The sequence below is a fragment of the Choloepus didactylus genome, chromosome 5, assembly GCF_015220235.1.
Source record: "Choloepus didactylus isolate mChoDid1 chromosome 5, mChoDid1.pri, whole genome shotgun sequence".
Classification (NCBI taxonomy): Eukaryota; Metazoa; Chordata; class Mammalia; order Pilosa; family Megalonychidae; genus Choloepus; species Choloepus didactylus.
Window position 1 is genome coordinate 26,593,610 of NC_051311.1, and position 24,722 is coordinate 26,618,331.

The 24,722-nt window shown below is 37.3% G+C and overlaps 1 protein-coding gene across 6 annotated transcripts in view; it reads left to right on the forward strand.

The window, feature by feature from the left end:
• Positions 1 to 24,722, forward strand: part of DIP2C (disco interacting protein 2 homolog C) — a 555,699-nt gene that overhangs the window by 347,430 nt on the left and 183,547 nt on the right. For all 6 annotated transcript variants that reach the window (XM_037835690.1, XM_037835692.1, XM_037835689.1 and 3 more), the window contains one exon: positions 5,572 to 5,781. In XM_037835690.1, the coding sequence (XP_037691618.1) occupies positions 5,572 to 5,781 (210 nt within the window). The remainder of the gene's footprint in view (positions 1 to 5,571; positions 5,782 to 24,722) is intronic.

Consider the following 24,722-nt stretch of genomic DNA (forward strand, 5'->3'; position numbering starts at 1 on the left):
ATTTTGCATTCTCATCAGAAATGTATGAAGATTCTAGTTTCTTTACATCCTTACCAACACTTGGTATTGTCTGTATTTTTATTATAGTTATTCCACTTGGTGTGAACTGGTGTCACATTGTGGCTTTAATTTGCATTTCCTTTATGACCAGTGATTCTGAGCATGTTTTCATGTGTTTATGGATATCTGGTTATACTATTTGGTGAAATGTCTGTTCAGTTCTTTTGTGCATCATTTAATTGGGTTGTTTGTTTTCCTACTAGATTGTAGGAATTCTTTATATAACTTGGATACAAGTCCTTTATCAGATACGCAATTTGCAACCCAGACCTTCTCTTTTGATTCTCTTAACAATGTCTGTGTTAGAATAATGCTCCCCCTCCCCAAAGATGTGCATGTCCTAATCCTTAGACCCTGTTAATGTTACTTTATATGGTAAGAGGGGCTTCGCAGATGTGATTAAGTTAAGGATCTTGAGATGGAATGATTGTTCTGTATTATCTGGGTGGGTCTAATGTAATAAAAAGTGTTTTTTTTTGTTTGTTTGTTTTTTTAAGAGAGAGGCAAGGAGGTCAAATTTGGCCAAAAAAAAAAAAAAAAGGGACAATGGAACCAGAGATTGGAATGATGTGCTTTGGAGATATATGAAGGGGGTATGAGCCAAAGAATGCAAGTGGCCTCTAAAATGGGAAAGGCAAAGAAGCCTCAAGAAGTAATGTAGCTCTGCCAACACTAATTTTAGACTTCCCAAACTGTAAGATAATAAGTATGTGTTGTTTTAAGCCACTAAGTTTGACAGTTGGTTACAGCGGCAATAGGAAACTAATACAGTGTCTTTTGAAGCTTGAGGTTTTAATTGTGGTGAAGTCTTTCATCACTCGCACTCAGGAGGTAAGGTCTAAGAAACCACCTCCTATCACAAGATCTTTAAGATATTTCTCTTCATTTCTTCTAAAAGTCTTATGGTCTTAGTGCTAATATTTAGGTCTTTGATCCAATTTGAGTTTATTTTTGTGTAAGGTGTGAGATAGGAGTCCTCTTTCATTCTTTTGGATATGGATATCCAATTCTCCAAACACCATTTATTAAAGATGCTGCTCTGTCCCAGTTGCATTGGCTTAACTGCCTTATCAAAGATCAATTGTCCATAGATGAGAGGGTCTATTTCTGAACACTCAACTTGATTCCATTGGTCGGTATATCTATCTTTATGCCAGTAGCATGCTGTTTTGACCACTGTAGCTTTGTAGTATGCTTTAAAGTCAGATAGTGTGAGACCTCCCACTTCGTTCCTCCTTCTCAAGATATTTTTGGCTATTCGGGGTACTCTGTCCTTCCAAATAAATTTGGTTATTGGTTTTTCTATTTCTGCAAAGTAAGTTGTTGGGATTTTAATTGTATTGCATTGAATCTATAAATCAGTTTAGGTAGAATTGGCATCTTAATTATATTTAGTCTTCTAATCCATGAACACGGTACGTTCTTCCATTTTTTTTAGGTCCTGTTCAATTTCTTTTAGCTGTTTCTTGTAGCTTTCTTTGCATAGGTCTTTTGTGGCCTTCATTAAGTTTTTTCCTAAATACTTGATTCTTTTGGTTGCTATTGTAAATGGATTTTTTTTCTTGGTTTCTTCCTCTCGTTGAACATTACTTGTGTATAAGAACACTACAGATTTTTGCATGTTGATCTTGTAGCCTGCCACTTTGCTGTATTCATTGATTAGTTCTAATAGCTTTGCTGTAGATTTTTCTGGATTTTCTACGTGTAGAATCATGTCATTTGCAAAGAGTGAAAGTTTTACTTCTTCCTCTCCAATTTGGATGCCTTTTATTTTTTTTTCTTGCCTAATTGCTCTAGCTAGGATTTCCAGCACAATGTTAAATAACAATGGTGACTGTGGGCATCCCTGACTTGTTCCTGATCTTGGAGGGAAAGCTTTCAGTCTTTCCCCAGTGAGTATGATGTTAGCTGTGGGTTTTTCATATATTGCCTTTAACATATTGAGAAAATTCCCTTCTATTCCTATCCTCTGAAGTGTTTTCATCAAGAAAGGATGTTGAATTTTGTCAAATGCGTTTTCTGCATTGATTGAGATGACCATGTGGTTCCTGCCTCTATGTTACCTTTGTGAGAGGGTCTTCCCAGAAATGGTTAACCCCAATCAGATTTTCCTAGTATGGACAGGCTCAGGTCCTAGGAGGGAGGGTATGGAGTTTCCCTGAGAATAAGACCTCGTGGGTTGTCAGACCCTCCTGTGAAACTCCTGGACCCTGTGGTTTTCCTATCCTGTCCAGCATGTGGCCCTTGTCAGCCCTTAGTTCCCCACCAGTGTAAAATGTTGCCATAGGTGCCTTTAATTCTCCACAGCCCTTGTCCCTGCCAGGGTCATGGTTAACTCAAACTGGTTTTTGTTTTCCAGCTCTGAGTTCTCAGAAGGAGGGCCACCACTTGTGTGGGTCCTGCCGCCCCCTTGTCTTGGGGAAGTTATGCCCTTTAGGGTCTTGTCTCCCCCAGTAGACTCATTTCTTTGTCTCTCAGACCTATCTTAGCTTCACCCTTGCCTGGGTCCAGCAGCCAGTTGCAAATACCTGAGGCTTTCTTTAATGAGCTACTTAGAATAGTTATTTCAAAAAAAAAAAAGAAGAAGAAGAAAGAGAAAAAAAAGAAATGCCTTTTCAAGGCCGTTCCCCAGCCCCCAAGTATTGTCAGTCCTGGTATGGGCTGTCTAAGGATAAGCCCTTTAGGCTATTATCTCTTTCACCCGAATAGTTACTCTCTGACAAGTTTAATTCTTAATTCCGCCCTTGCCTGGAGCAGTGCTGAAACTGGAGCTCTGATGAGCTATTGAAAAGTAAAAAGATAAAGAGAGCAAGAAAGGAAAAGGGGGAAAAAATAGAAACCCCTTTTCAGAACTGGACCCCACCTTTGGAAGTCAGAGCATGAGTTGGTACCTGTTTCTGTGTGCCCCTTTTTCTTGGAGCCCAGCCCTTTTCCAGTATTCTGAACAACTCAAACAACTTTCTGTTGATGTCAGGCCTGCCTCCTCACTGCTGGATGGATTCCTCCCAGGTCCTTTCCTGCCTGCTCCTGGTTTATCTGTGCTTTGCGCTTTTATTCGTCAGCCTTAATTTGTTAATTAATTCTGTATTTGCAGCTGAGTTGAGCCCCTTGCTCTCTCCCAGCACAGATTGTTTTTCCCTCGGGGAACTAGCTCCAAGACTGTAGCCGTGCCTTTGGGGTTGGGGTGCCAGCCCCCCTGGCCAGGGAACTGCGATCTCAGCCATTCTAGCCGTTGTTCTATGATGCATGACTGTCACAGAAGTTCCTGAAATGGCTGTTCCAGACAGTTCCTGGCTATTTACCAGCTGCCCTAGAGGAGTAGCTGGACTCCCACACCTCACCACTCCGCCATCTGCCCCACCCATCCGTAATATTTTAATACTTTTCAGAGTATAACTTTTGTATCTTTTGTTAAATTTATTGCTGATTATTTTGTTTTTTTAATGTTATTGTGGAGTTGTATTCCTACTTTAATTTTCATATTGTTCATTGCTCATATCTTTATGAAGATATTTTATATCTTTATCTTGTATCCCATGATGTTACTAAACTCGCTTATCAATTTGAGCCTTTTTTTTTGTTGTTGAATGGATTCTTTGGGATTTTCTTCATGACTCAGGAAATTATGTCATCTCTTCTGCTGATAAAGACAATCTTCTTTTCCAATCTGGAGAATAAATAGAGTGACTTCTATTTATTCTTTTGGCCATGTTTCACTGACTATGACTTCCAGAATAATGTTGAACAGAAGTGGGAAGCAAGACATCCTTGCCTTGCTCTTGATCTTAGGGGGGATGCATTCAATCTTTTACCATTTATTATTATGTTAACCATGCATTTTTCATGGATGCCCTTTATCACTTTGAGGAAGTTTCCTTCTATTAGTTTCCTTCTATTACTTTGCTGAGAGTACTGGATCTTAGATCTTTTCAGATGTGTTTTTTACATCAAAGAAGAGTACTGTGTTGTTTTTTCCTTTGTTCTACCAGTATATGGTAGATATGTTAATTCACTTTTAGATGTCATATCAACCTTGATTCCTAGACATAGTGTAAAATCCTGGTCATCACTTGGTCTTGGTATATTACCCATTTTAAATATTGCTGGATTCTGTTTCCTAATACTTTGTTGAGCATTTTTGTGTGTATATCTTGAGAGATATTACTGTATAATTTTGTGTGTGTGTGTAAAGGCAGGGTGAGGTAGTGGATGAGAGATTGACTGTAAAGAGGCATGAAAGAACTTTCTTAGAAGATAATGCTTGTATCTTGATAGAGATGGTAGATATATATATATGTACACACACACATTTGTGAAAAGTCATAAATCTGTGTATACAAAATATGTAAATTTTATTCGTTAAAAATTATAACTCAAAATTATTTTAAAAGTTGGGATAGAGGCGAGAATATGTCAGGCTCCTAGTATTATCTTTGTTTTTCCTAACAAAATCACTTTTTACAAAGTTTCCAGACAATGTAGTCATGTGCCAATGATAATAAAATAATAGTGTAAGTATTTAAGTCACGTTTCTTGATTTAAGATTGTCATTAATGTTATTAAATATACTAGAGCTGCTAAAATGCTTTCTACCTCCTTGCATCTCACATAGCTTATCTACAGGTAAGTTCCTAAATGTCATTCTTATGTTGAAGTCTTAAACAACAAGTACATTCTTGAAAACAGTGCTAAGTGAATCATTATAAATGTAAAATACTCCCATTAATTTTAATGAGAAAAATTGATGTGTTTGATCTCAGCCCAAGATATCCAAATGATTTTCACAGGTAGAAAACTAAATAGACTGAATAATGAATACAAGTTTTTATAAGAAATAAATAATGTAGAAGTAAATAAAGTTAGTTTGTACATGATGAAGGTTTATGGCACTCAGATAAGGAGGAAGAAAAGACTTGAGAGTATGTGGTGGTTAGTAGGGAAGGGCGTGGGGGAGTCATTCATTGTAAGTTGCATTCTTCTTTCTTCACCAATATCTCAACCTTTGGGAAGACTCATGACCATCCTGTACTCATACTGAACTTACAAATATATTATAGGACAGAGAAATACCTCAGGACTGAATAGGTCTAAACGCAATCATATGTTGAAACACAGAAAGTGGCATAAGTACTCAACAGCTCTTAAAAATACTGCCCTTTTTCTTCTCATTTGATGTATGTGTGCAAATCAGAACATCTAGTTTCTTTCCAAACTGTTATGTGGAGGAAATTGGTGAGTGTATCTTAGTCTGAAATTGTAATGTCAAAATAAACTTCTTATAGTGTTTATTTAATGGTTTTTTTGATAAAAGAAATCATTAAACTGCATAATTCATTATCTAAAAAATGGTGTAACTTTTCAAGAATGTTTAATGCACAAAGTCATTAATTGAACAGTTATTATGTGAAGTAAGTTTGCATTGTAAACAGAATCCTCTTTGGAGAGGGGTTTAGATTGGGGTGTGTTCCTCTGCTATTATAAGTAGCAAATCGGGTTTCTTTGTACATACAGATACCTCTTCTGGTTCAGAAGATGAAGGCTCGGTACAGGGTGACTCCCAGGGAACCCCCACCTCCAGCCAAGGCAGCATCAACATGGAGCACTGGATCAGCCAAGCCATTCATGGCTCGACCACATCCACGACTTCCTCCTCTTCCACGCAAAGTGGCGGGAGTGGTGCCGCCCACAGGCTGGCGGACGTCATGGCTCAGACCCACATAGGTAAGTGTCTGGGGCACTTCCCTCCTCGTTTCCTTATATGCTGTTTATTCTCATCGTCATTATCTAAATGGCCACCGAATAACCATGCACTGTTTTTTATTTATGTGTTCTTTTGTATTTACATTGTGTCTATAGAATCCATATGGAAAGAAGGCTGAGCCCCATACTCTTCCAACTCCAGGGCTACTTGGGTTTTACTGGTTTTTTTTTTGTTTTTTTTGAACTCTTGTCTTTTCTATTTTTTACCACCCTGCATCTCCTACAGCTAGCTCCTTTCAGGGGCTTTCTCATAAAGAAATGCATTCTTGTTCATTAGGGGGAATTACAGCCATTTCTGATAAAATACTTTCTTCTCCCCACTTACACCATGCTGATAAATGAAATTTTAAAAGTGGTGATAAATAAGACAGGGAATCTTGAAGTATAGTTTCATTATTTGGGGAATCATTTAAGAACATTGGAGGGCTTTAATCAGTATGCTTTATATTGTTTTCTGCCTTGTATGTCTAGATCCTATTTGTTTGGTTCATATTATTTTGTATGTAGTTTCTATAACAAGTGAGGACATCTGTGTTGGAAAAAGTACGAAGTTTGGAAATGTTTTCCTGAGTTGAAAGTAGCGTAAAATAAAATCAGAATTATTAGAGGAAGCGTCGGAGTTTATATGATGGTAAGTATGGCTACATGAAACTTGGAAAAGTTTTACACTTTTGTGCCTCCACTCTGACCCCTGCCCTCTTATCACTCATGAATGCTGGGGAAATGAGCCCTCTCTGGTATGAAAGGGAGAAGTATGATGACTGGGTCTGTTTTGATCCATTTTCAGCCTTGAATTAAGATTTTCAAATATTTCAATAATATAACTTTTTCTTAAAATCACCTTATGGTAAATTATTTGCTTTGAATATGTTACTAAGATAGTTCATTATGCTCCCTTCATTAAAATAACAATGTGGAGAAAGAGTAGTTAACTAATCCCAAAGGAGATGTGCTATACACTGTATGTTGTGGTGGTTAGTGGAACAAAAATATAGATACAGACCCTCCTGGTCATATCTGAACTACTTTAGAAAAATCTCATGTTTGAAAAAATTTCAGGTTAGAAAACAGAGGTGAAAAATGAATTACGTACTCTACAAACATCTGGGACTCTCAGAGTGTTTATTGTTAGATCATTAAGTATTTGACAGAAAGTCAAAGATGTTTCAAGCTAACATTTTAGGAATTAGTCCCAATAGCACTGAATCTAAAATGAAGTTAAAGGAAGAAGTATCTGCCTTTTTATTATCAGAAATGGGATGACTGGTCTACTCACAGTTCAGGCATCTGGTCGGGGGTCTGGGGGGTCTGAGGGATCTGGTCTCAGCTCTTCCGTTCCCTAGTGCTGTGATCTTCAGAAGCCACTGAACTTCTCCTTGCTTCAGAACTGTTGTGAATGAAAAGGAGAAAATAGAAATATTCTCCTAAGTTTTTTAAAGTAATGCTCAAATGCAAGTGGTATTATTCAATTTTTGTCTAATACATTTTCGGGAACATGTACACAGGCTGCTGTGAACAGATTACCTCTATTTGACATCACAGTAAGCTGAAAATTAAACTGAAGTAGGTGACCATTAAATGTTTTCAGATAACATTTCTTCTCATGTGTGTGAAACCCAGAATGGTGGCCTAGGGTCTATAGACATGCTTCACCTGGTGCCTATGCTGATTGGTCAGATACGTAATTTCCACTACCTCTGCTGCTTACCCTCAGTCTTTTTTTTTTTTTTTTAATCATCATTTTATTGAGATATATTCACATACCACGCAGTCATACAAAACAAATTGTACTTTCGATTGTTTACAGTACCATTACATAGTTGTACATTCATCACCTAAATCAATCCCTGACACCTTCATTAGCACACACACAAAAATAACAAGAATAATAATTAGAGTGAAAAAGAGCAATTGAAGTAAAAAAGAACACTAGGTACCTTTGTCTGTTTGTTTGCTTCCCCTACTTTTCTACACATCCATCCATAAACTAGACAAAGTGGAGTTTGGTCCTTATGGCATTCCCAATCCCACTATCACCCCTCATAAGCTACATTTTTATACAACTGTCTTCGAGATTCATGGGTTCTGGGTTGTAGTTTAATAGTTTCAGGTATCCACCACCAGCTACCTCAATTCTTTAGAACCTAAAAAAGGTTGTCTAAAGTGTGCGTAAGAGTGCCCACCAGAGTGATCTCTCGGCTCGTTTTGGAATCTCTCTGCCACTGAAGCTTATTTCATTTCCTTTCACATCCCCCTTTTGGTCAAGAAGATGTTCTCCATCCCACGATGCCGGGTCTACATTCCTCCCCGGGAGTCATATTCCACGTTGCCAGGGAGATTCACTTCCCTGGGTGTCTGATCCCACGTAGGGGGGAGGGCAGTGATTTCACCTTTCAAGTTGGCTTAGCCAGAGAGAGAGGGCCACATCTGAGCAACAAAGAGGCATTCAGGAGGAGACTCTTAGGCACAAATACAGGGAGGCCTAGCCTCTCCTTTGCAGCAACCGTCTTCCCAAGGGTAAAACTTATGGTAGAGGGCTCAACCCATCAAACCACCAGTCCCCTATGTCTGTGGTCATGTTAGCAACCATGGAGGTGGGGTAGGCGAATACCCCTGCATTCTCCACAGGCTCCTCAAGGGGGCACTACATCTTTTTTTTTTTTTTCCTTGTTTGTCTTTTTTCTTTTTTTTAACTTTCCCTTCTTTTTTCAAATCAACTGTATGAAAAAAAAAGTTAAAAAGAAAACAAACATACAATAAAAGAACATTTCAAAGAGACCATAGCAAGGGAGTAAGAAAAAGACAACTAACCTAAGATAACTGCTTAACTTCCAACATGTTCCTACTTTACCCCAAGAAAGTTACATAATATAGCAACATTTCAGTGAACTTGTTCCTACTGCATCATCAGAAATTAACAGACCATAGTCATTTCTGGGCATCCCCAGAACGTTAAATAGCTTATCTGTTCTTCTTGGATTATTGTTCCCCCTTCCTTAATTGCTGTCTACTGCTAGTTCCCCTACATTCTACATTATAAACCATTTGTTTTACATTTTTCAAAGTTCACATTAGTGGTAGCATATAATATTTCTCTTTTTGTGCCTGGCTTATTTCGCTCAGCATTATGTCTTCAAGGTTCATCCATGTTGTCATATGTTTCACCAGATCGTTCCTTCTTACTGCCGCGTAGTATTCCATCGTGTGTATATACCACATTTTATTTATCCACTCATCTGTTGAAGGACATTTGGGTTGTTTCCATCTCTTGGCAATTGTGAATAATGCTGCTATGAACATTGGCGTGCAGATATCTGTTCGTGTCACTGCTTTCCGATCTTCCGGGTATATCCCGAGAAGTGCAATCGCTGGATCGAATGGTAGCTCTATATCTAGTTTTCTAAGGAACTGCCAGACTGACTTCCAGAGTGGCTGAACCATTATACAGTCCCACCAACAATGAATAAGAGTTCCAATTTCTCCACATCCCCTCCAGCATTTGTAGTTTCCTGTTTGTTTAATGGCAGCCATTCTAACCGGTGTTAGATGGTATCTCATTGTGGTCTTAATTTGCATCTCTCTAATAGCTAGTGAAGCTGAACATTTTTTCATGTGTTTCTTGGCCATTTGTATTTCCTCTTCAGAGAACTGTCTTTTCATATCTTTTGCCCATTTTATAATTGGGCTGTCTGTACTATTGTCATTGAGTTGTAGGATTTCTTTGTATATGCAAGATATCAGTCTTTTGTCAGATACATGGTTTCCAAAAATTTTTTCCCATTGAGTTGGCTGCCTCTTTACCTTTTTGAGAAATTCCTTTGAGGTGCAGAAACTTCTAAGCTTGAGGAGTTCCCATTTATCTATTTTCTCTTTTGTTGCTTGTGCTTTGGGTGTAAAGTCTAGGAAGTGGCCTCCTAATACAAGGTCTTGAAGATGTTTTCCTACATTATCTTCTAGGAGTTTTATGGTACTTTCTTTTATATTGAGATCTTTGGTCCATTTTGAGTTAATTTTTGTGTAGGGGGTGAGGTAGGGGTCCTCTTTCATTCTTTTGGATATGGATATCCAACTCTCCCAGCCCCATTTGTTGAAAAGACCATTATGGCTCAGTTCGGTGACTTTGGGGGCCTTATCAAAGATCAGTCGGCCATAGATCTGAGGGTCTATCTCTGAATTCTCAATTCGATTCCATTGATCTATATGTCTATCTTTGTGCCAGTACCATGCTGTTTTGGCAACTGTGGCTTTATAATAAGCTTCAAAGTCAGGGAGTGTAAGTCCTCCCACTTCGTTTTTCTTTTTTAGAGTGACTTTAGCAATTCGAGGCATCTTCCCTTTCCAAATAAATTTGATAACTAGCTTTTCCAAGTCTGCAAAGTAGGTTGTTGGAATTTTGATTGGGATTGCATTGAATCTGTAGATGAGTTTGGGTAGAATTGACATCTTAATGACATTTAGCCTTCCTATCCATGAACATGGGATATTTTTCCATCTTTTAAGGTCCCCTTCTATTTCTTTTAGTAGAGTTATGTAGTTTTCTTTGTATAGGTCTTTTACATCTTTGGTTAAGTTTATTCCTAGGTACTTGATTTTTTTAGTTGCTATTGAAAATGGTATCTTTTTCTTGAGTGTCTCTTCAGTTTGTTCATTTCTAGCATATAGAAACATTACTGACTTATGTGCATTAATCTTGTATCCCGCTACTTTGCTAAATTTGTTTATTAGCTCTAGTAGGTGTATCGTCGATTTCTCAGGGTTTTCTAGATATAAGATCATATCATCTGCAAACAATGACAGTTTTACTTCTTCTTTTCCAATTTGGATGCCTTTTATTTCTTTGTCTTGCCGGATTGCCCTGGCTAGCACTTCCAGCACAATGTTGAATAACAGTGGTGACAGCGGGCATCCTTGTCTTGTTCCTGATCTTAGAGGGAAGGCTTTCAGTCTCTCACCATTGAGTACTATGCTGGCTGTGGGTTTTTCATATATGCTCTTTATCATGTTGAGGAAGTTTCCTTCAATTCCTACCTTTTGAAGTGTTTTTATCAAAAAGGGATGTTGGATTTTGTCAAATGCTTTTTCAGCATCTATTGAGATGATCAATTGATTTTTCCCTTTCGAGTTTTTAATGTGTTGTAATACATTGATTGTTTTTCTTATGTTGAACCATCCTTGCATGCCTGGAATGAACCCCACTTGGTCATGGTGTATGATTTTTTTAATGTGTCTTTGGATTCGATTTGCAAGTATTTTGTTGAGGATTTTTGCATCTATATTCATTAGGGAGATTGGCTGGTAGTTTTCCTTTTTTGTAGCATCTTTGCCTGGTTTTGGTATTAGATTGATGTTAGCTTCATAAAATGAGTTAGGTAGTGTTCCATTTTTTTCAATGTTTTGAAAGAGTTTGAGTAAGATTGGTGTCAGTTCTTTCTGGAAAGTTTGGTAGAATTCCCCTGTGAAGCCATCTGGCCCTGGGCATTTATTTGTGGGAAGATTTTTGATGACTGATTGGATCTCTTTGCTTGTGATGGGTTGGTTGAGGTCTTCTATTTCTTCTCTGGTCAGTCTAGGTTGTTCATATGTTTCCAGGAAATTGTCGATTTCTTCTACATTATCCAGTTTGTTGCCATACAGTTGTTCATAATATCCTCTTATAATTTTTTTAATTTCTTCAGGATCTGCAGTTATGTCACCTTTTTCATTCATTATTTTGTTTATATGGGTCTTCTCTCTTTTTGATTTTGTCAGTCTAGCTAGGGGCTTGTCAATCTTGTTGATCTTCTCAAAGAACCAACTTTTGGTGATATTTATCCTTTCTATTGTTTTTTTGTTCTCTATGTCATTTATTTCTGCTTTAATCCTTGTTATTTCTTTTCTTGTACTTGGTTTAGGATTGGTTTGCTGTTCATTTTCTAGCTTCTTCAGTTGATCCATTAGTTCTTTGATTTTGGCTCTTTCTTCCTTTTTAATATATGCGTGTAGTGCTATAAATTTCCCCCTTAGCACTGCTTTTGCTGCATCCCATAGGTTTTGGTATGTTGTGTTCTCATTTTCATTCGTCTCTATATATTTAGCAATTTCTCTTGCTATTTCTTCTTTAACCCACTGATTGTTTAGGAGTGTGTTGTTTAACCTCCAGGTATTTGTGACTTTTCTAAGTCTCTGATGGTTATTGACTTCTAATTGTATTCCATTGTGGTCAGAGAATGTGTTTTGAATAATTTCAATCTTTTTAAATTTATTGAGGCTTGTTTTATGTCCCAGCATATGATCTATTCTGGAGAAAGTTCCGTGAGCACTAGAAAAGTATGTGTATCCTGGTGATTTGGGATGTAATGTCCTGTAGATGTCTGTTAAATCTAATTCATTTATCAGATTGTTTAGGTTTTCAATTTCCTTATTGGTCTTCTGTCTGGTTGATCTATCTATAGGAGAGAGTGATGTGTTGAAGTCTCCCACAATTATTGTGGAAACATCAATTGCTTCCTTTAGTTTTGCCAATGTTTCTCTCATGTATTTTGTGGCACCTTGATTGGGTGCATAGACATTTACGATTGTTATTTCTTCTTGCTGAATTGCCCCTTTTATTAGTATGTAGTGGCCTTCTTTGTCTCTCAAAACATCCCTGCATTTGAAGTCTATTTTATCTGAGATTAATATTGCTACACCTGCTTTCTTTTGGCTGTAGCTTGCATGAAATATTTTTTTCCATCCTTTCACTTTCAGTTTCTTTGTGTCCCTGTGTCTAAGATGAGTCTCTTGTATGCAACATATTGATGGTTCATTTTTTTTGATCCATTCTGTGAATCTATATCTTTTAATTGGGGAGTTTAATCCATTTACATTCAACGTTAAAACCGTGAAGGCATTTCTTGAATCGGCCATCTTATCCTTTGGATTATGTTTGCCATACCCTCAGTCTTGAAAGCATTTGTATTCTGCTTTTTAAATTTACTTTTAAGGAAGTACTCAGAATCTTATCAAGAGAAACTCTCATTTATGAGCAAATTAATCACTGCATTTAATTTTCCCTTTGTGAGTTTACACTTGAAATATTGGAGGAAATTATAGCATGGAGATTTTAAATTTATCCAAACTAGAAAAGGTTGCATTACTCATGTATATCAAGTCTCAATGTGATCTAAATAAAGCTTTTACGAGTGTGACATTTCAGTAATTTTTAATTTGGTACTAAGATAAGTTCCAAGAATATCTGAATTTTCTGTAAATATGAAGAAATTTTTGGAAAGAAATCAATGGCAAAAGAATAAAACTTGATGAGAAAAGGGAATCAAAATACTATATGCCTGTGGCAAAACATAAGAAAAACAGAAGTGACGGTATTTGATCTTTTGGGGGCGGGGGGGGATCATCAAAAGCTACTAATAAGAAAACTGTGTGTGTGTGTGTGTGTGTGTGTGTGTGTGTGTGTGTGTGTGCGTGCGCGTGCATGTGCACGCATGTTCATGTTTTAAGGAATTTAGGGCAAAATATACCTCTGACGTATATCTGCTAATCCTTCATGATAAGGTTTTAGATAGAGACTTTTTTTGCCCAAAATGTGAAAGAAATATACAGGATTAAATACCTCTGGGTCATGAAACGTGTGCCACAAAGTTAAGTTATTAATTCTTGCTATTTCGTTGTTTGTTGAAGCAAAATCTTGAGTCCTTTGTGTTTTTTTTTTTTTTTCACAATGCCAACAATTAGATAGGGAGGACTCACTGATGTGTTTCAGTAGTCAGCCCAGTTAGTTTAAGTTAGTTTTAGCTTGCTGTCAGATCTACCACCATGTGCTTGTTACTTTCGGACTTAGGTGCACTGACTCCAAGACATTAGCCATCCTGAGGACACTAAGTCCCTTTTTCCTGAAACTAAGAATGTGCATATTTACAGTGCGAGAATACGCATATTTACAGATTCCCCTGCGTCACAGATAGAATAACACATTAGCTTCTTTGCAGGCCCTCCCGCTGTCCGTAGTGAAAAGGAGAATCTTTTTTGAATATGACTCATGAGATACTCATCAAGCATTTAAGAACCTTTTTGTGTGTAACTTTCTTGAGACAACTAGAAAAGAAGGAATTAATACCTCTAAAATATTTTATTTAGCTACATCGGAGAGATTGAAGAGAAACTATTTATTACTACATTTCAAAACAGGTAACATTACTGTTACATATTCCGAATCAAATTTTGTACATTTAGGAAATGAAAGGGGCTTTTCTGTATGCTATTCTCTCTCATTTTCTAGCTGCAAATATATTGTTAAACTTCAATCTTTAGTTAATGTACGGATCTGAAGAGTTCTCACATATGTGTTCTGTCAGCATGTATTGAGGGGCTTTCTCATTAGCCCAAAATTCATAGATGTAATTGCTATTTTCAGAGGATTTTAGAATTCAGTTGATGTTAATGCTGCACTCATTGTTTGTTGTTTGTATCAATAAACATATTCTCTTTAGATTTCTTACATCTGTTCCTGCTAAGGAGATAGAAGTCAAAAGCTGGTTATATGCACACCAGAGAATGAATGCTTAGTACGTACTCGTTATGTAATCGGTCCAGAGCCTGGCAGTTGTATATTTTGATTATAGATTCTTTTCTACTAGGACATCTATTAAGACTGTGTGTATAGCCACCGCTGTGATAGATTACCCTAATTTATTTACATACAGCCATCCAAAGTATTGGAAAATTCTTTTACAGTTTCCCTATTGATACTTTTCAAGCATTTACAAACAATTCCAAGATATCAAATACATCTTGAGCATAGTGATTCTGACAAAACTTTTATGCTTGGTGCTGGGCCCTGCTTTTGTCTGGAATCTCCCCAGCACCCCCTACCCACAAATAAAGAATAGCCCTTCCCAACTGGGGCTTTCTTGTAGCTGGACCTTCATCATTTTAAAGCAGGGGTCAACAAGCTTTTCCTATAAAGGGCCACAGTAATATCTTAGGTGTTTTGTGGGCCATATGCTCTCTGTTACAGCTGCCCATCTCTGCTGTTGTTTGATATAAGCATCCGTAGACCATGTTTAAACAAATGGGTACAGCTGTGTTCCAATAAAACTTTATCATAAAAGCAAGTGGCAGGCAGCAGTTTGCCAACCCCTTTTAGAGAGTTTTAAACTTTGCTGTTGAACAAGCAAGCAGAAAAAGAAATGGATCCTGTATTAGATAACACCAGACAGAATGGAATCTCTTTTAGCAATTACCTGTTTCATGTGGCTTGTTTGGATAATTCAGCACTAAAAGGAACTTGGCTTGAAAGATGGACAAGCTTTTCAGCTAAAATGTCTGCAGGAGTTTTTAATTAAGCATCCCCTTAATCTCATTCCAGTCCTATCTGGGAAGAACCAGGTTGTTCACCATTCGTTCAAATACCGTAAAAAAGCCAGTAGCACAGCTCCTAATAACAGTTTTAGATCCTGCATCATCATGTTTAGTTGGTAGTAATACTGAGATCTACAGAAATATACTCACTGAAATTGAATAAATGTTATCATTTACTTTTTTACGTCTCTGTCAGAGGTCTTTTGTCCACTTAATTTCTTTCCTGTTCAAAATGTCTCCATTCCTTTTTTACTCTCTTTTTCTAGGAAGAATGCATGTTCCTTCTTTCCAAGGTTCATGTTTTCATCTTCATTCTTTTTTCTTCTTAATTTTTATTTTAGTAACATAAATATAACCTAAAATTTCCCCCTTTAACTACATTCAACTATGTAATTCTGTGGCGTTAATTAGATTCCCAATGTTGTGCTACCATCACCATTCTCTATTGCCAAAACTTTTTTGTCATCCCCAACAGAAATTCTCTACCAACTCAGATTTAACTGCCCATTGCCTATTCTCTCCTCAGCCACTGGTAACCTGTATTCTAGTTTCTGACCCTGTGAATTTACTTATGCTAAATATTTCTTATCAGTGAGAGCCTAAAATCTGTGTCCTTTTGTGTCTGGCCCTTTCACTCACATGCCTTTAAGGTTCATCCATGTTGTTACATGGATCAGGACTTCATTCCTTTGTACTGCTGAATAATTTTCCATTGCGTGTGTATACCACATTCTGTTTATCCATTCGTTGGTTGATGGACAGTTGGGTTGCTTCCATCTTTGGCAATTGTGAATTATGCCACTAGGAACCGAACCATCAATATGAATATCTTTTGGAGTCCCTGCTTTCAGTTCCTTTGGGTATATACCTAGAAATGGGATTGCCAAGTCATATAGTAATTCTATACTTAACTTTCTGAGGAACCACCAAACTGGGTTCCACAGTGGCTGCACCATTTTACATTCCCACCAGCAATAAATGAGTGTTCCTATTCCTCCACATCATCTCCAACATTTCTTAATTTTCTAGTTTTTCAATAGTAGCGTTTTATTAGAGGGTGTGAGGTGGTATTTCATTGTGGTTTTGATTTCCATTTCCCTAATGGCTGATGATGTTGAACATCTTTTCATGTGTTTTTTGACCATTTGTATATCTGTTTTAGAGAAATGTCTATTCAAGTCTTTGGCCCATTTTTTTTGATTGGGTTATTTGTCTTTTTGCTATTGTGGGATTTCTTTATAAACTCTGGATATTAAATCTTTAGAAGATAAATGGTTTCTAAATATTTTCTCCCATCTGTAGGCTGTCTTATTACTTTTAATGATGAACTCCTTTAATACACAGAAGTTTTTAATTTTGATAAAGTCCGATTTATGTTTTTCTTTTGTTGCTCGTGCTTTGGGGGTGAGGTCTAATAAATCATTGCCTAACGCAGTGTCCTGAAGATGCTTATCCATGTTTTCTTCTATGAGTTTTATAGTCCTGATTCTTATATTGAGGTCTTTGACTCATTTTGAGTTAATTTTTGTATAGGATGTGACATAGGTCTCACCATTCATTATATCCAGTTTTCCCAGCATCATTTGTTGAAGAGGCTATTCTTTCTTGACTGAATTGTCTTTGCCGCCTTGTCAAAAATCAATTGTCCATAGATATGGGGGTCTGTTTGGAACTCTCAATTCAGTTCCTTTGGTCTGTATACCAGTCCTTATGCTTGTACCATGCTGTTTGACCACCACAGCTTTATAATAAGTTTGAAGATTAGGAAGTATGAGTCTCCAACTTTGTTTTTTTTGTTTTTTTTTTTTGTTTTTTTTGAGATGGTTTTAGCTATTCAGGGCTCCTTTTCCCTCAAAATAAATGTGATGATTGGGGTTTCCATGTCTGCAAAGAATGCTGTTGGGATTTTCACTGGAATTGCTTTAAATCTGTAAACTGTATGGAATAGAATTGACAATATTTAGTCTTCAAATCCATGAGCATGGAATGTCCTTCCATTTATTTAAATTGTCTTTGATTTCTTCTAGCAAAGTTTCGTAGTTAACATCCTTGGTTAAATTTATTCCTAGATATTTGATTATTTTAGTTGCTATTGTAAATGAACTTTTTTTCTTAATTTCTTCTTCATGTTGTTCATTTATCTCTTCTCTAATCTTTCTTTTCTTCTGTTCACTTTGGGTTTAGTTTGCTTTTTTCTTTAGTTCCTCCAGGTATGTGGCTAGGTTTCTGATTTGAGCTCTCTTCTTTTTTAATATAAGCATTTAGGCTATAAATTTCCCTCTGAGCACTGCCTTCACTGAGTTCCATAAATTTGATATTTTGTGTTTTCATTGTAATTTGTCTCAAGATATTTACTGATTACCATTATGATTTCTTCTTTGACCCATTGATTTTTCACAAGTCTGTTTACCTTCTATATATTTTTGAATTTTCCAGTTCTCTGTTATTGATTGCCACCTTCATTTCATTGTGGTCAGAGAAGCTGTTTTGTGTAATTTCAATCTTTTAAAATTTATTGAGACTTATTTTGTCACCTAACATGTGATTTATCCTGGAGAATGATCCATGTTCACTTGAAAAGAATGTATATCCTGCTGTTCAGAGGTGCAGTGTTTGGTATATATCTGTTAATTATGGCTCGTTTTTCTATTGTTCAAGTTCTCTGTTACTTTGTTGATCTTCTCTCTGGATGTTCTATCCATTGATGAAAGTGGCCTATTGCAGTTTCCAGCTATTATTGTAGGGTATCTATTTCTCCTCTCGGTTTTGCCAGTGTTTTGCCTCATGAATTTTGGTCACTGTGGTTACGTGCATAAATGTTTATGATTGTATTTCTTCTTGGTGGATTGACACTTTATCAATCTGTAGTGTCCTTCTTTGTATCTTGTTACAGATTTTAGTCTATTTTGTGTAAGATTAGTATAGCTATCCCTGCTCCCTTTTGTTTATTATTTGTACAGAATATCTTTTTCCATCTTTCACTTTCAACTTATTTGTGTCTTTGGGTCTAAGGTGAGTCTCTTGTAAACATACAATTGGATAATGTTTTTTAAAAAAATCCATTCTGACAATTTCTGTATAAGACAAGACTTACTTCAGTCATTATGTCCTTTTCTTTTATTATTCCATTTTATTGAATAGAGAATAAGACAAGATTTACTTCAGTCATCATGTCCTTTTTATTATTATTATTCCATTTTATTGAATAGAGAATTCTGAAAGCAGCAAGAGAAAAGTGATTCGTCACACCCAAGGGCTCCTCAATAAGACTAAGTGCTGATTTCTCATCAGAAACCTTGGAGACAAGAAGGCAGTAGTACGAAATATTTTAGGTACTAAAGAAAAACTGCCAGTCCCAAATTCTTTATATGGCAAAAACTGTCTTTAAAAAATGAGGGAGAGTTGAAGACATTCATGGATAAACAAAAACTGAGAGAGTTCATCATGAAAAGAACTTCCTACAAGAACTGCTAAAGAGAGTTCTTTAGGTTTTAAGGAAAACACAGGAGAGAGTGGCTTGAAGTGTTAAGAAGAAGTGAAGACAACTAAATGGGTAAATGCAAACCCTAATAGTACTGTATTCCCTGAATATAATTCTACTCTTTTATAGGAAATAAAATTAGAATACAATTGAAGAAATAATAATGTTTCTTTTTAACAGACACACAAAATGTAAAGAGGTAATGTGTGACAAAACAACATAAATAGGGGAATCAGAGGGAGATGGGGGCAGAGAGTGGTATGCTATTGAAATTAAGTTGGTGTCTTTTCATACTAGTAGGTACTCGACTTAGGTTGTTTAATACAAACCCCACAGTAACTACAAAGAAAGCGTTTAAAAATACACAGAAACAGACATGAGGAAGGGATCAATCAGTTACATCACAAAAGGAGTATGCAATAAAGGAAAAGAGAGACAAAAAGACATAAAAGACAAAGGACATTCCCCCTATGTGGGACCTGACTCCCAGGGGTGTAAATCTCCCTGGCAACGCAGGATATGACTCCCGAGGATGAATCTGGACCCAGCATCGTGGGACTGAGACTATCTTCTTGACCAAAAGGGGGATGAAGAATGAAACGAAATGGAGTTTCAGTGGCTGAGAGATTTCAAATGGAGTCGAGAGGTCACTCTGGTGGACATTATGCACTATATAGATAACACCTTTTAGGTTTTAATGTATTAGAATAGCTAGAAGTAAATACCTGAAACTATCAAACTCAAACCCAGTAGTCTGGACTCTTGAAGACAATTGTATAGCAATATAGCTTACAAGGGGTGACAGTGTGATTGTGAAAAACCCTGTGGATCACACTCCCTTTATCTGGTGTATGGATGGATGAGTAGAAAAATGGGGACAAAAAACTAAATGAAAAAACAGGTGAGATGGGGGAATGATTTGGGTGTTCTTTTTTACTTTTATTTTTGATTCTTATTCTAATTCTTTCTGATATAAGGAAAATGTTCAAAAATAGATTGGGGTGATGAATGCATAACTATGTGATGGTACTGTGAACAGTTGATTGTGATGTAACTGATTGATCCCTTCCTCAAGTCTGTTTCTGTATATTTTTAAATGCTTTCTTTGTAGTTACTGTGGGGTTTGTATTAAACAACCTAAGTCGAGTACCTTCTAGTATGAAAAGACACCAACTTAATTTCAGTAGCATACACATTCTCTGCCCCCATCTCCCTCTGATTCCCCTATTTATGTTGTTTTGTCACACATTACCTCTTTATATTTTGTGTGTCTGTTAAAAAGAAACATTATTTCTTCAATTGTATTCTAACTTTATAGGAAATAAAGAGTAGAATTATATTCAGGGAATACAGTACTATTAGGGTTTGCATTTACCCATTTAGTTGTCTTTACTTCTTCATAACACTCCAAGCCACTCTCTCCTGTGTTTCCCTTAAAACCTAAAGAACTCCCTTTAGCAGTTCTTGTAGGAAAGTTCTTTTCATGATGAACTCTCTCAGTTTTTGTTTATCCATGAATGTCTTCAACTCTCCCTCATTTTTGAAAGACAGTTTTTGCCATATAAAGAATTTGGGGCTGGCAGTTTTTCTCCTTCAGTACCTAAAATATTTCGTACTACTGCCTTCTTGTCTCCATGGTTTCTGATGAGAAATCAGCATTTAGTCTTATTGAGGGGCCCTTGTGTGTGATGAGTCACTTTTCTCTTACTGCTTTCAGAATTCTCTGATTAGTATTAGTCCTGGCGTAGTACTGTTAGGGTTTATCCTGTTTGGAGCACTTTGTGCTTCTTGAACATGTAGATTTATGTCTTTCATAAGAGTTGAGAAATTATTGGCCGTATTTCCTCAAATATTCTTTCTGTCCCTTTTCCCTTCTCTTCTTCTGGAACTGCCATCATACTTATTGGTATGCGTCATGCTTAGTTTTTTCTTTTCATTTCATTATCTTTTCTTTCAAGTATATGATGTTGGTTGTTCTGTCTTCTAGTTCACTGATTCTTTCCTCTATCTGTTCAAGTCTGCTGTTACATGCCTCTAGTGTATTTTTGTTCTCTGTTATTGTGTTTTTCATCCCCATAAGTTCTGTTAGGTTTTTCTTTAATTTTTTCATTCTTTTTTCACACATTTTTGTCTTAATATCGTTTAGCTCTGTGTCCAATTTAGTTTATTTCTAGCCATATTTCCATCCAAGTCTGTGAATTGGTTTAGTAGATTTGTGTGAGTTTCTTTGATTAGTTGTTCCAAGGTCTGTGTTCCCTTAAATGAACCATATCTTCCCGTTTCTTAGTATGACTTGTGGTTGTTTACTGATGTCTGGCATCTGATTATTTTGTTGTGTTAACTTTGAAAGTCAGTGTCTCCCTCTTTCCTGGTGTTTTATTGTAGATTGTGTGTTGAAGCTCTTCTTTAACGCTTAGTTCAGCTTATATGGTACCTTTAGAGCAGCTCATGTTTACCTGTTCAGATTCTCTCAGGATATGCAGTATAACTTTTAAGATTGATGTTTTATGTGCAGTTGTTTCACCTCTGGGAGATTTCCTTTCCTCTGTTCCTTTTCCCGGAGTCATGGTGTATTCTGTTTGTTTTTGTGGGATTTTCCTCTCAGTGGCTACAGTTTCCCAGCTGCTCTCCATTCTCATTGCCTGCTTTTCATTACAGTTTTCAGTCCTCGGGCCTGCCCTGCCTTACAGCAGTTCAGTTTTCCCTTTTTTTCTGTGAGGCTTTTCTGTCTCTGGAAACTTCCATTTTAGTGTATCCCAGTCCAGAGAGCCAGAGGCGGTCAGTGTTCAAAACACTCCCCACCCCCCTTTTTTTTTTTTTCCATTTATGTTCTCCAACAATTAGAGAGCAGGTTGGGTAACTGCATCACTTAGAACAGTTCCATTGTCAGTCTCTTTTGTTTCCTGGGGCCCCTTTTATATGCATGTGCTCACCTACCACTTGGATTCCGCCTTGGGTCCCTGTGCTGGGATGTTCATGGGGTTCTAACTCACTGCTGTGAGTGACTCTGTGGCCTGAGACCACAGCAGGGAGTGCCCGGCCCAGTGCTGCCCTGTGGACTCTTAAGAGCTACAGGACCAGGCAAGGGGGAGGGCCCAACTGGCACATCCAAGTTGCAGAACTCCTACCTTCTTTTTTGGCAGGCTTTTTTCCCTTCAGTTCAGCATTTGTGGAGTCATTCTCCAGAGTTCCAAGCAAGTGGGATTTGCCCTATTATTAGCTGCTTCTGAGGGGAGACTTTTCTGGTGATGTCTTAACATCGCCCTCTTATCTTCATTCTTGATCGCAGTTCCTTCCGCCTCCTGTGCAGAGAAATCTGCTATCTCCGGTCTCCTTCTTCTCTTTTGTTTCTTGATTCTTCTTCATGATTAGTGCCTTTATGTCAACGACTCATTTCTTCTTCTCTAGGCCTCCAGGACACCACCTCTGCTGGCTCCCTTTCTTATTTCTTCTCTCTGGTGGTTTGTCTTTCTCTTCCTTTTCCCACCCTGTCTTCCAAACTCTTGCTAACTTCCTCTATTCCCAGAGTTTAAAAAGGTTACCTTCTCTTCCATGATGTACATTTACATTTCCAGCCATAGACTCTTTCACCAGATCCCACATTTCAAACTGCCTATTGAATTCTGCATCAACTCCAGTATGTATCTTGAAATTAGCTTGTCTAAAAAGGACGTCATTGGCTTTTCCTGCTAAGATGTCCATTTTTTTTTCTTTTAAATTAATGAGGTTCCCATATTTCCACATACCTAGGTTCAAAACCTCAATTATCTTCAAGTCCTCCTGTATACCAAGAATGTTCCCATTCTGGGCATCAGCTACTGCAATTTCTCTTGTAATCCTTTCTTCCTTCCCATCGCTGCTACCACTACACTGATTCCAGACCACCTTATCTCTCATCTGGACTATTGCAGTACCATCTAATTTCACATCTCTTTTCCTTCCATACTGTCCTATACCTCCTCGCCCTATTGGTATTGTTAAAACACAGGACTAACAGCATCTCTTTTCTAGAAAAAAAATGATTTGGGGATTTTCACCTCCCAAAATTGATTTTATTTATTTGGACTTTATACTTAGACTCAAAGTAATGGTTGGGGTCCAAAAGGATCCTAAGCCTTCATTCACTACTGCATCAATTTCCATTCTATAGAAATATCTTATCAACCTTACTTGCTTACACCTTAACATAGATGATAGAAATGCATTGATTTCTTTTCAAATGTTTTTTCTCATGCTTAAACACGTTTAACTCAGAAAGTAGTAACACAGTCATTTACACCTTTATGCAAATGCATTTCACAGATTCTTCCTTGGAACTCGTGAAAAGACCAACATACAGGTAGATAAAAGACAGAGAGAGGAAAGTCTCTGAGCCTGAATGAAAGGGAGCCTGAAAACAACAATAGCAATAATTGCCTTTATCTGCAGGATGTCAGGGTGGTTTATGTAGTTTATGATTTAGTGTTGTCAGCCACAACAAGAAGTAAATCGTGTGTTCTGGTTTTGGAGATGAGAAAACTGAGACTTAGAGAAGTCCAATTTACTGTTCAAGGTCATGCAGCTAACAAGTATTTGAGCCAGGGAATCAAACTCACATCTGTTAGAGTCAGAAGGTCTTATTCTTAACCACTCTGCAGTCTTTCTTTTAGCTAAACAGCTTCATTTGAGCTTGGCCCTGCTTGTTAGAAAACAGAAAGAGAGCCCCTTTTCAGACAAAAACTCAATTGAATGTTGCATAAACAGTAAGGATTTTAGAGTCCCCTGTCACAACACCACAGGATCTTTGATCTGCACAGGCTTCATGATAATTAATTGTAGCCTTTCATCATAAATTTGAATTTGTGGATATGAAAATCAAGAGGCTGTGTTTGAAGTTAAAGGTTTCTGTTCTAATATTAGAACATACTTCTTAAGGTCTGTCTAACAACCGATAGCACATCTCTAAGGGATTGTGATGGTGTCACTGTGGGGAAAAAACAGTTCTGGACCTGAGAAACTGTGAGATCCTGCTGAAGTCAACCCTGACTCTCAGAACTTTGGCTGAGAGAAGTGTTTGAATGTAGAACTACCAAGCACTTTTTGTAACCATCTCTTGGTTTAGAGTATAAATGATTTACCTGCAAATTTGAAAAGTAAGGATGAATCACTCTTAGCAGTATTACACACATACACACACACACACCTACACATGTAACATACCTGTATAAAACATGGGAAAATTATTCTGTGTTAGGAGACAAAGTTAAACGAATTGCGTTATTCTTTCCCTGAATGATTACTAAAAGAGTAAGATAGCTGCTTGGATGTAATAAACATATCATGTTTGTATCCTAACTTATGCACCTAAATGAATCCTTAATTGTATTATGGGTTACTTTTGGTGAGACACGTGTTATAGTTTTCCCATTTATGGCATGTTTCCTTAAAGCTAATTAAAGTAGATTTTGCTTTAGGGAAACTGACTGAGGAGGAGTGTCTGTCTTTTCTTCTGATTGCAGATGGAAGGAAGGCTTTAGTGCAGTGAGTATTTAAGGCATTCAAGTCTCCAGAAGCAAAACCAGACATAAGGATTTTGCCATCTGTGTACCGTGTTAACACACAATCGGATGCTCTTTGAGTCCCATGAGTGATAGCTCTTTCCTTTCGTTATTATTCCAGATTTCCTTACAATGAATGAGTCTTCTTTCATCTAGATTGTGTGTAATGCAGTTGTATTTTGTTTGGGAATTTGCATTTCGCAGAAACCAAGCACCTGCCTGTGCTCCTGTAATTCTGGAGATTGGCTCGGTTCTGGGTCCCTGAGTGGTTTTGTGGCCTTTATGTGTACCAGAAATTGAATCTGTTGGGGGAGGCATTGACGACTGGATCCAGAGCTATCCAAGTCTAACAGTTAGGCAAATTTTGCCTCTCTACTTTGTTCATCCCCATATTCTCATCAAGGTAGCTGTTTTCCATCACCATCTAGAAGATACAGTCATCACATCTGCTAGGAAACTGGAGCAGCTAGGCAGTCAGGGTGGTCTGATTGGCCTGTACCACAGGTACTGCCTTTACAGGTAGGCTCATTTTGCCCCTTTATTCTCAG